General features: G+C 44.1%; 1 protein-coding gene across 4 annotated transcripts in view; it reads left to right on the plus strand.

Moving 5' to 3' along the window:
* The window catches only part of fnip1 (folliculin interacting protein 1), a 30,809-nt gene that overhangs the window by 618 nt on the left and 17,293 nt on the right, over window positions 1-12,898 (plus strand). For 2 of the 4 annotated variants that reach the window (XM_061803885.1, XM_061803886.1), the window contains exon 2: window positions 10,240-10,369. In XM_061803885.1, the coding sequence (XP_061659869.1) occupies window positions 10,240-10,369 (130 nt within the window). Of the gene's footprint in view, window positions 1-14; window positions 409-6,145; window positions 6,285-10,239; window positions 10,370-12,898 lie in introns of those variants that run through there. The other 2 variants (XM_061803887.1, XM_061803889.1) reach the window with 2 other exon arrangements.

The following is a 12,898-nucleotide window of genomic DNA, read 5'->3' on the forward strand; positions in this document are numbered from 1 at the left end:
TCGAAAAGTTGAGACTTTAAACTGTCGCTTTTGTCTCAACGCACCCACTTCTTTTTCGTGCCCGCGTGTCTTTTGTTGTTGCACGCAGTGTGTGACGGTATAAACTCTGGTACAAAATGCATTTCGCGCCGCAGTCTTTCTTTGGGTGTCGACGACGTGCGGAACGCACCGCCGTGACTGCCATATGTGACGTCATTACGTCTCGTGCGTGTCTGCGTCCGCCGTGGTGGGGGGTGTCGTGGACGAGACCACCGGTTGGCAATGTTTATTAGTGGAATATGTGACGCATGCGACGTCATGTTATTTGCTTGTCACGACAGTAACTGAAGTTGTCCGCTTGCAGCACGTTTACTTTCATATTTTGTTGTGCTGCTTCATGAAAGGCAATACAAGTGCTGCATCAGAAAGGTAATAACCATGCACTTGTCTAGCATATTAATGAACATTAAAAGGCATTGTCGATCCACATTTGATGGTCAAGGCTGAAGAAAAAGTGTCAACGGTTTGTCTGAAACATTTGTGTCCAAACTACAGCACGGGGCATTTTAAGTGACCCACGGCATACATTCAAACTAACTTTTGACATGGCTTGCAATGTTATTTAATAAGCACATTAAAAGTTAGGGTGTCGAAATGGTGTGCTTGCGAAACCTCGGACAACAACTAATGAAAGGTTTTGTGTCAAGCTTTTGTAGATATTCAGAGATGCTAAGAACTGTATTTACTACTAAAATAGGGACCAGATTTCTCCTGGGATAAAGTTTCCAAGCTGTCGTATTACCAATGCATGATTTTTAAATTTTAACAGTTTATCGTGAACTGGGATAAAAAATTCCAAGGCGCAGTATCAACTTTTTGATGATCACTACCACCGTAACTACTAACTTTGACAGTGATTGTTGGCTTTCGGTCGCAACAGCAAACAAAAAGAAAGACGAAAATGAAGAAACCGAAAGACAACTGCTCGTGTGGTGCTTAAAATTTCAGTATTGATAAAGGTCAAGGGTCATGAAATGGATGATTTTTTTTAGTATGTTATTAATGAAAAAAAACAGCAGCTGCTATGGACCCATCGCTTTTTTCACCACAAAACATGATTTTGACGTGTGTGTCTTTTTGTAACTCCCGCCATGAAAATCCTCTCGAGGCATTTGTTTTCGACAAGAAGCAGGAAGTCACGTTGGAGCCAGTAGCGCACTCAAGCGGACTCGTTTCTTTCTATTAGTTTTACCGGCGGGAAGATAGTTCGTTGTTCCTTCGTGTTAGCCAAAACGCCAGCTCGTTGCATAGCTGGACATTGCTCGAACACTCGGGAGGATGGGTTCGCCCTTCATACGTTTCCAAAAGACCCAGTTCATCGTGAAAAATGGATTGCACGGGTACAAAGGATGAGAGCTTTGTGGGTTCCAAATGACTGGTAGGTATGTATACAGCTACTAAAGAAAACAATGGGGCAGGGGGGGTGCAATCCGTAAGTCAGGGGTGCTAAATGTGTCGATCTGCGCATTGGACGGCTTCCGTGCAGCAGCCGCTGAAGGACAGCCTCCGCAGGCCTTGTGAATCGCCACCGGCCTTGTCGACAAGACAGAGACGGCCGCAGGCCTTGTCAGCCGGGGTGGCTCGTCCAGGGAGGCATCGTCGTCGTTCGTGGGCGGCGGCGTTTTTATCACCACCACGCGGAGGTGGTTTGGCCGTGATCCGCATATCATCTAAATGTGGCTCGAAGCAATAGGGTTATATTGCCCCGGTCACTTCACTCGGTTGTTAGATGTTCTCTTCAAAAAGAGCTTCCGTGTCAGAAGGGGCGTGTTCGACTCCCACAGTCGGGGCCACAGTGTTTTCAATGGCGAATGTCCCAGCGTGGCATCACGGGCAGGAGGTGCAGCTAATATGGCAACCACTTGGATGTTGAATGACACTTCCGCAACTTTGGGCACAGATGACGTGCTCTCCGCTCATATTTATTTTTTCGTATAGACATTGAAGTGAATAATGTTATATGTAGTTTTCATTTCAATATCTATTTTAGAACGTTTATAGGGATGACACTTGACCTTTAAGAAAATGAAGCACTGGTGCGTATTATTGTCTGCCGCAAGGTCACACTGATTATTCGGGCACTCTGGGGAAAAAGGCAGTCAGTTATCCTTGCGACTGTTCTCGCCGTCATCGCCACAGCTAACTGATGGCCATCTGACAACGCGTCACTCAAAACCGGATCGCCACCTCAAGCCCAGTGGAATACCAGCCAGGGCGGTGGCTTGGCCGACCCCGGATGCCTCTCCTGTTTCCCTGGCAGAGGTACCTGGCCCCGGGCGGCGTTCCGAACAGGGCCCTGCCCGAGTGGTCATCCTTTTGAGTACGGTCTCAAACTTGCTAACTGCTCAGGAAGCGTCGCCACTGAATCAAAAATGGAGTGGGCGGTCAATGTGATTGACATGATTTTCTATCTTCCAGAGAAAAAACTGCATGCAATTTATTTGTAGCGTCCATTTTCTTCCCCAGGGCAGCTTACATACTTTCATAACTCTGCGTGTCATGTGAGGGTTTCATCAATCACAGGCTTGTCAACTGTGTGCTTTGTGTGTGTGTGTGTGTGTACATTCGTCTCAACACGGCATCCGTGTTTATGTGTACTATGGCGGCTGTCAAGTTACTTTTAGGGGTATTTAAACTGACTGTGCTGGGGGTTGTCAGAAGTTCAGGGTTATCGTAAAGATGTAGTTAAAAAAAAAAAGTACTAGTCTCTCTACAAATACTGTCTTTACACCTGAACCAAAAAATAACAACAAAAATAACCTGGAGTTTAGTAAAATGCATGTTCATGTTTTTTTTTTTTTTTTTTTAATGGCAAGGAATGAGCGGCGTGGTGGATCAACTGGTAAGGCGTTGGCCTCACAGTTTTGAGAACCCGGGTTCGATCCCGGCCCTGCCTGTGTGGAGTTTGCACATTTTCCCCGTGCCTGCCTGGGTTTTGTCTGGGCACTCCGGTTCACTCCCACACCTCAAAAACATGAAACATTAATTGGACAATCTAAACTGCCCCTAGGTGTGTTTGTGAGTCCGGCTGTTTGTCTCCATGTCCCCTGCGATTGGCTGGCGACCAGTTCAGGCTGTACCCCGCCTCCTGCCCGTTGACAGCTGGTATAGGCCTCCATCACTCCCCTGACCCTTGTGAGGATAAGAGGCTAAGAAAATGGATGGATGGATGGATGGATGGCAAGGAACGCTTCAAAATGTTCACGGTGATATATTTTTTTGTAGTCATTTTTGTGTTGTCTGTTTTCAATGACTGTTCTTTTGCCTACCCGGCCCCCCCAAAAAAATCGCACCAAAAATTAAAATTTAAGTTAAAATGGATGCTAGTGTCTCTTTGTTAGTGCTCCAGAATGGACATTAAAATGTCACTTGTGGTATGATAGTGTTCACACCCATCTAAAGAACTCATAACTCAGGTGAAAATTAACTACAGTTTGTTTAAAATCAATTTGAGCATCTCTTATGTGTAGTTATAGTCAAGCCCCAATATAGATGATAAAATGTTAATGGAGATGCATGTGGATTTGTTGTCCTTGTCTGATTTTGATGACTATTTTCACACTCGAGCAGAGAAATCAAGCCTTGGGTAAAAATCAACTACAGTTTGAATAAAATTGATCCAGGTGTCTTTTTAGGTTGGTGCTGCAAAATGAGCATAAAAATGTTAATGGAAATAAATTGACTTACTTTCTGCTCTTACTGGAAACACATCCAATTTTGGCACATTTGTAAGCATACTAAAATGGTTTCTCTGTTCTCTATTTTGACAACGGAGCATTTTTTTTGTGAGATTTGATATTTGAAAGAGGAAGATGGTCGTAATAGATTTTTTTTTTCCAAATTCTGACAAGTTTATCATGAAACTGGTAACGTCGCGAATCTTTAGTACTTTTCAATTTTTGATTATTGTGACAACGATTTTTTTGAATATCTGAGTGTAAATGTCATCCTTTGACTTTTTAACAGCAAGCAAATATAGAAAAAATGACAGAAGAAAAACAAACAATGGAAGTCGGCCGGGTGCTCCTTCAGTGCATCGCAGTAAACTTGGTCACCGCTCCCCTGACACTCGTGATCGCAGGAATGCAGATGCGCTTCATGGGAAAGTGTTTTTCAACAGCGGCGTAGGCGGCAGATATGCAGGTAGTCAGGTGCTCTGCTTTTTTTTTGCCTTGAGGCAAGTCAGGTTTTTAGGGAAGAGTTCAACTCCGTCCGGTCGGGTGGGGAGGTAATCGTCACTTACGGCGGCGTTGGAGTGCCTCTTAATGGGGTTGGGCAAACTTGTGCACAAAGGGCCACAAAAGTGGACCGATGGGCCGAGTTTGTAGTTGAGGTCGATATGTGCGAAGGAATGTCGCAGGATGTATTTATGTAACCGCCCGAGCGGCACAAATGCGCACTCACAAGTGTGGCAGCGGCGGCGTTCGCATGAAGGCACTCTGCGGTCAGTTAGCAGGCTGCTGCTGACGTCAGAGCAGCGGAGTAAAGCTGCCTTGCATACAAGCTCACTCTTTCTTGGCCCGGGGGCTTTTTGAGGAAGTTTTCTGGCTTCCAGGGAGAAATATTTCCAAGAACTTCTTATAATCTTAATGCAAGTTTAACGTAATTGGCATGGTGCATTGGGCCTGTGATTACATCTCTTATTCTGGAAAAGACGTTGAAGGGCCTTCTTAAAGCCTAATTTCCAAAAACAGGCCTATAATTTTGAAAGATGGTGGGGGAAGGGGGAAAGACTCCTTGTTCGGGGGTGAGGTCTGTGTAAAAGGCTCATTTGAATACAGTTCAATACCATTCACTGCCATTGCTTATTTTGAGACGAAGTACTAGTACTTGCATATGAAGACGATGGTAGTGAGTAGTGACCAAAAAAGTACTGTATTTTCCACATTATAAGGCGCACCTTCAATGAACGGCCTATTTCAAAACTGTTTTCATATATGAGACGCACCACATTATAAGGCGCCCTTTCAACGAATGGCCTATTTCAAAACTTTTTTTTTCATATATAACCTGCACCGCATTATAAGGCGCATAGAATAGATGCTACAGTAGTGGCTGTGGTTACGTTATGCATCCATTAGATGGAGCTGCACTAGAGGCTCAATATTGATCCATATATAAGGCGCACCGTCGCTTTTGAGAAAATTAGACTTTTAGGTGCGCCTTATAGTGCGGAAAATATAGTATTTTATTTAGTCATAAATTGTTAAAAAACAAAAAAAAAACATTCTTGAACAATCATGTAGTGGAAAAAAAAGTTTTTTCTATGAAGTTTTCTACTTTAGCACTAGCATTGCCACAGCTAACCAAGTAATGGTCGACTGATCAAAGGAACAATTGATTGTTATTCGCATTTTCACAGTACAGCACAGGTGTGTGTGTGTATTTACTTGCATGATTTAGTCATGTCTTTATCCCAGCCACTTATCCTCACAAGGGTTGCAGGAAAGCTGGAGCCTATCCCAGCTAGCCTCGGGCGAAAGGTGGACTACACCCAGAACTGAACACCATCACTGAGCGGGAATTGACCCCACGCTGCCCGCAACAAAGGCAGGCGTGTGTACCACTACACCATGAGTGACTCCCGCATGGTTTAGTCTGTAAGATTATTTAGATATCCTACTGGCATGATCAACAGGACAACAGGGAAGGCAGGTGGGTGAACACTGCAGTGACGTGAGCAAGGCAGCATGGAGCAGAGATGCCGACGTCGCTAACTGGCCTCCTCTAGTTCAGCTATTTTCCAAGGCATAAGTTGCAGTTGGCTAAAAGGGTCGTCATTTGTACCTTAAAAGCATCTTCCGGCAGGTTACATGGCTCCTATGTCGAGCTGGTGAAGTGGTATCGGTGTCAATAGTATCAAAGTCATTTCACAAGTACAGAACTCAGTATTGGCGCATCCGTACACCTCTGGTACAAACCTCCAAATCTGGGGAACCTCCCACCCCGTTCCGTTGTTTGTTTAGCGCAGGTCTAACTTTTGACACATAACAGCGAAAAAGCTGGCTTTGATGGGCAGCGGGAAAGAGGCTGTAAACAAGGGAGAGGGAGGAGAGGCAGTCAGCAGCGCGTCGTTAGCCCGCCACTCTGTGCCTGCCGCTCGCGCCGCAATCACCTGACATGTCTCATGTTGTGCGAATCGAGTCGACCGTTATTCTTAGAGGCTGAGCGAGCACGGAGAGGCAGCGTCAAAGGGGGGCCAGAGCGGTCACGGGAAACACTGGCACCGCCACAACGATGCCCAGGTAGGCGCAGCTAAGATGGGGGATCAGCTGTGTTTTGTCTTTGCTGTCAGTCAGCCGGGTGTACACGGTTGACGTTTGTGTGTATGGTATCTTTTTTTTTTTTTTTTAAATCTGCAGGGGCACAAGGTAGTCATTTTTTGAGCTAGCAGTGCAAGTATGTGACGCTCATGAGGTCATGTGCCGCTTTCATGAATGACTCGCCGCTCTGTGACAGTCACAAGCTTTCTGTCTCATCGCCACTTCCTCACTTTCGCATGCTTCTAGTACAGATTTTGTGTACTTTGGTGACCTCTGGTCTCGTTACTTTTTTAAAAGTACATGCTAGGTTATATGGCTTTAAAAAAAAAAATCAGATTTTCATTCGACAGATTTATTTTTCCTCCCCACACACGTCCTCTCATGTGCATGGTATTCAGGTGAAGCAAGGTGACCATGACATTTTGTATCATGGAAAGCACCATACCATGTTATTAAAAGTTTCCAACTTGGATAAATCACTGCTTTTGCAAGGTGTAGGTGGGCACCATGTCTCTTTAAACGTTCAGTGAGATTGCACGGTTTTTGAAAAGCATTGACTCGAGAGGTTGGAAAATTCACTAAATATAGTGAGAAAATTGCTAAACTGGCAATGGCAACAGTGGCTGCTTTTGTTAAAGTAGCTTCTCTGTCAGGAGGCATTCCCGCTATGAAAGACTCACAATAGATTAAAATGAAATACACTCAGCTATAAAATGGACTAATTGCCCAACCTGACTTTGTCTACTTCAATTTTTCTCGAGTTTTTATGAAATTTTGGTGGGCTTTTGTTGACAGTCGCTGACAGAATGTCTTTGTGTCTTCCTTTGGCTCCGTTCTCTCGTCATCTTGAACAAAGGCGGCAGTCAAGTCACCGTCTCCGTACTGTGCACAGAAATCGGGCAGAATCTGTAAACAACCCATGTAGCACTGAGCAGGTTTTAGTAGGAAAGCTTAGCGCGGTTGAAGTTGAAATCCATAATCCATTTGTTATTAATTAGTTGCCACTCCCAGGCTCACCTGTGGGAAGTTTGCATGATCTCCCCGTGCCCGTGTTGGTTTTCTCTGGGCACTCCGGTTTCCACCCACAACCCAAAACATGCATGGTAGGTTAATTGAAGACTCTAAATTGCCCACGGTCTGTTTTATACTAAATCCTACTCCCTTGAAAATTGACTGGATTCTTGTCCAGTCTATGCAAACATGCAAATAAATGCGATTTCTCCAAAAGATTTAGCATGTAGCATCTGATTGAATCTTATTAATGTTGGAAACTATGAATTGGCATAAGAGAAGGGCGTTTGACATCCTGCTCATAGCTAAGATTTGTACATTTGAATGGTGTACGTTGACATTCCGTTAATGCTAGCGACTAAAATTTGTAACTTGGCATGGACGTTTGCCATTCTGCTATCATTATTCAGCTAACACCAGCAGGTACAATTTTGAACTAGGTATGGATATTTGTTCTTCCACTGTCACTGACGATATCGTACTATGAATTGACAGTTGACTTCCACTAAGGTAATTGAGTTAACTATAGTTGGTAGAGATTGGAACATGGGAGGGGCACTTACCTAGGGAATAAAATAAAATAACATTAATTAAAGCAACTTTTGTTTTAATTAGCTATTTATTCATTGCAATCTTTAAAATATTTGAATTTCAGAAAGCGAATGAACGTTCTGTATATTCCCGGCGACCCAAACCAAACAAGACAGGCGGCGGCCAAGTTGCAGGAAGGCATGTGACTTGACTAAAATGACCGGCTGATGTGTAATCTTACACACAAGAGCTGGATATCGACCTGCATGGGGTGGCCCGTAATGTGTTATTTGAGCTCATTATGTAGGCCAGGCAGGCATTATGGCGCACACTTAGCACTCTCTGAGCTGAGATCAGGAGGAGAAATCTATACAAATCTGGAGAACTGTAGAGCGAATCCCCCCGGCCTGCCCAAGTCAATTGCCTTTTGCTTTATTCGTGCTCCCCCGTCAAAGTCCGGTTCTTTTTTTTTTTTGCTCCAATAAACTGCTGGAGCCTGCTTAGATTGTTGCCCACTCAAGTGTACCCTCGGCTTTAACTGTACTTACCTGGTCTTCCCTCAAAGTCTGCAGTTTTCTTTCTTTCTTTCTGGGGATTTCCAGAGCAAAGTGACTAACACTACTCCGATTACCCGCTCAAGATGGACAGTTTTGCTTCCCTCACCACCCTCAAAGTCTGCCTCTTTTTTTGCTCCAGAGCGAACTGCCCAGCCCTGCTTGGATTGTTGCCTCAGATGAGAGAGTCATGCTTATCTATCTCACCCACTCAAAGTCTGGTTCTTTGTCTTGAGTGCTTTATTGGTTAGTCTTCGGGTGACCAGACTTAAAAATAATACGTAAATCAACGCACACAGAGAATGTTGTATTGTAGTTTTTTGGCTTTTTAAGCTTTGTGCCGAATTGAAGTTGTGCGGCAACTCGTCCCTGCGGCGGTTTAATGTTCTCCGAGTGCAAGTGTGACATGTTAATGTGGCAGCGTAGCTCCCCGGCAAGTCGCTGAGGTCCGAGGCTCGGCCGAGCCGCGTGATCACATGAGAGCGAAACAGAGCGTTGTAGTCGACGAGCAAGTGGAAGCAAAGGTGAATGAGCACATGATTGACTTCAGAAAAGAAAAAGTTCTCGTTTTACTTCCCTGTCGAGGCCCGAGTATGACTAAAGATTTTGCTGAAATCCTCATTTGAAATCTTAACCCAAGCCTTTAATCAGTGGCCATGCCTTGAAACCCTAATGCCTTGATTTGAAACCCTAACATTAAACCTTACCCTGGCTTGACACCTTAATTTGAAACGACTCCAATTTGAAGCTGAAATCCAGACTTGCAACCATAACTTGAATTCTTTAAACTTGAACATTGTGACATTTTTTTTTGTTATAAAAATTAAGAGGTCATGTATATTTGTTTATCTATCCTTGCATTTTCTTAGCTGCTTATCCTCACAAAGGTCGCAGGAGTGCTGGAGCCTATCAACAGGCAGGAGGCGGCGTCCACCCTAAACTGGTTGCCAGCCAATCGCATGGGACATTGAGACAAACAGCCACACTCACAATCACACCTTTGGGCAATTTAGAGTCTCCATTTAATGTTGCATGTTTTTTGGGATGTGGAAGGAAACCGGAGTGTCCGGAGAAAAGCCACGTAGGCACGGGTAGAACATGCAAACTCCACACAGGGAGGGCTGGGATCGAACCAGGCTTGTCAGAACTGTGAGGCTTGCAGTTTTGCACTCATATTTGATTTGGGCTGGCGCCAAGTCAAGTAATCAATAGCAGGTTTTTTTATATTTTGTGTAGATGTTATTGAATCACTGAGTCTATGTGTACTATACATCGATAAATCCACACAAGAACAAATGGTGCATGTCATTTTTAAATAAATATGTAGAATTTTATTTTTTTAGGTTAACCTTGACAGTCCAATGCCAAAATGCAATAATTTCGGAGTGTCCATCTACGCTCATTTCGTCTGTGCAGCTGCTCCTAAATAACTCTCATACAGAAAGACACAGAGAGTTTCCACAAAAGCACTGGGATTACCCAGACTGTGCAAAGGGCAGCCACCAAGCCACGTCGATTTGTAGCTTGGCAGCATTTGTCTCTAAAGCAAGTAGCAACACCCATTGCTGGATCAACTTAGGCGGCCCGATAAAGCCACCCGTCGCCTGGCGACGGCCCCAGACCGGTTAAAAACAGCTCAGATTTTCCTGGCCAAAGTGATTGATAAGATTTAGGATTTAGTATTGCTCTTTCTGCTTGGATTGATGGCAACAAGTTAGTGTTTTTAAATGCAATGTAGTGTATTTTTTTTACTGGTGGTATATATATATATATATATATATATATTTTTTTTTTTGTCACTGCAAAAAGGCTCTAATGACCACTCTCTTCTGTCCACATAGCTGGCCAATCCCCCAGCTGGAGCCGAGTCACATCCGGCTGATCGTGTACCAGGACTGTGAGAGGCGGGGGCGCAACGTTCTCTTCGACTCCAACGCCAAGAAGAGGGGCACGGACGATGCCCATCTCGCCGTGAGTCACGTGATTGGGTTTTGCGCATGTTTTTTTTTTTATGTGGTTATGTCATATGCTGCTTGCACGAATGAATTGTTTTTATGTGCCTGCATGTGGTACGCTAAGGAGAGGCGGGCAGGTCCAGTAAAATGAAGAGTGTGGAGTTCTACAGTGAATTACGGTCAGGCTTTTCTGAAGGGGGGGGGGGGGGGGGGCTTGTAGCATTAAAAGCATCAGTTGTAATAACAGAATCAGTGATAAAACCATAGGAGTCTCCTGTATTTGTCTCTGCAGGTGGGATGCTAAGGATTTGTGGGCAGCTGGAGCAAAAGAGAGACTGTGGGAGAGACTACAGAATTTTATAAACTGCAAAACACGCTCCATTTAGCTCATCAGTCTTAATTGGACACAAATAAAAACATATTTATGTCTGCATTTGGCATGCTAAGCAGTTGTGGGTGAGGCTGCGGCGTACAACTCTGGAAAGGAAAACAATTCTACACATGCATCTGTCCAAGTGCAGTAACTACTGGACAACAAGGAGATTTTGCTGTATTTCTGGCATGTAAATAAGGAGACTTTGTTTTTTTTTTTTATCCAAGAAGATAATTCAATCTAACCTATCTATCCGCAGGTTGATTTACAGCTGTGCAAGTTGTCAGTTTTCTTGACAGACAGTGTCAAGTACACTAATGCCACCCTGACTTGGCAAACTGCAGTCTTCTGCTGCTCCCACCTTCAATAATTGTTGTTTTTCCCACGCTGCTTTTGTTACCTAAAGTCACATGACCAAAGAGAGGAAAAGGAGGAGGAAGGAACTCAGTGATTATGACGATGATATTGAGTGGGTGAGGGAGGGGAGGAGGCGCCTGTGATTGTGCTGCTTCGCTCGCTCGCTCACGAGTTCTCCCCCGCAAGAGTCATATGACTGGCAGTCACATGCTGTTGGCCTCTGTGTACACAAATCACGCACACGCACACACACACGTACACACACACACACACACACACACACACGTTCGCATTCCTCCCCTAACAAGCAGAGTCAAGAAGCACATGACAAGGCTCCTTTCAGTAGGTTGTCTACGTGCATCAGTGCTGTTTTGACTCCCATTATTTTTAGTTCTGATGATTTCTGTTATGCGTGGTGCAGGTTATTGTCAATAACTACCAGGAGGGGCAATCGCCTTAATTTGGTAAATGTGCAATCCACTTCCACATTTGCCGAAATGAGTCCAAGCAAGTGTTCCTCAACCGGTTTACTGACTGCAGTTCTGTAGCTCCTCTACCAGAGTAGACTTTTAACTCCATAAAAGTATTTCTACCTTTGTTGTACAGAAACCTACAACTGTATCTGGATTAGAGCGGAATGGGTGCGTGACAGTTAACTGTTGCAATAAACCCAAATTTTAAAGACTCCTACGATTGTGTTTTTTCATTTGCGAACATTTTTTTCAAAAGAACAAATCTTTTCAGGAAAAGGAACTGAATAAGTTTATGATATGATTCGTTTGGAGCTCTGCCGCAAATAGCCAGCCCACTGGGAACGGGATCTGGAGAGTTTTGAGTCGGGCGGGACCGGAAATGGATGCATTGTGTGCAGTCCTTAACATGTCAATTGCGACACGCAGCTGTTGCGGCGGAGAAGATCTGGTCAATTTTCAAAATAAGACACTGACACGTCCACTACAGTACAACGACAATTACTGTACTCTCTGGCCTACAAAGCGCACCTGATTATAAGCCTCACCCAGTACATTTGTAAAGGAAATACCATTTGGTACATACATAAGCCGCACCTGCGTAAAAGCTGCAAGTGCCCACATTGAAACACGTGATATTTACAAAGAAAGATGAGATTTTTCAAAGTTTTAATACCTGAGCTTGTCTTAACGTAGCAACAACACAGTAGCATAAACTGGGCCAGTAAAAAAAAAAAAAACATACCTAAATCATTGAGATGTGGCAGTAACACAGCAGCAACGCACTAGCGCGGCGCTAACAGGGCCAGTTAAAAAAAAAAAAAAGCATACAGGTAAAAATCACTGAGACACAGCAGTAACACAGCAGCAACAGGGTAACGCAGTGCTAATAGAGCTGGTTAAAATAAAAAAATACCAGTAAAAGTCACTTCCTCTCCAGATATATTCCACCGGTGTCACTCTTACCTTTTCTGCTCGAGTGCCCCCTTGCAGCCATTAGAAAAAATGCACAAATTAGTCGCATCACTGCATAAACCGCAGGCTTAAAAGCGTGTGGAAAAATACTCGCGTCTTATAGGACTGAAATTATATATAAATTGGTCGTTTGTTCTCTGTGGCCCAATAAGAAATGCCTCATGGCCCGGTACTGGTCCGCAGACCTGCGGTTGAGGACCACTGGGTCTAAGCACTTGCTCGCAGTCCAGTGAATGGGGAAGGTGGCTGTGACAAAGCAACAATATGGATTTCACAACACGTGTTTACATACATCTTATTTAACTAATTAAATGCTATGCATGTATTTAACTTTTGTCTGAATAGAGGTGTGTGTGACATGTTGCACAAG

The sequence above is a fragment of the Syngnathoides biaculeatus genome, chromosome 18, assembly GCF_019802595.1.
Source record: "Syngnathoides biaculeatus isolate LvHL_M chromosome 18, ASM1980259v1, whole genome shotgun sequence".
Taxonomy (NCBI): domain Eukaryota; kingdom Metazoa; phylum Chordata; class Actinopteri; order Syngnathiformes; family Syngnathidae; genus Syngnathoides; species Syngnathoides biaculeatus.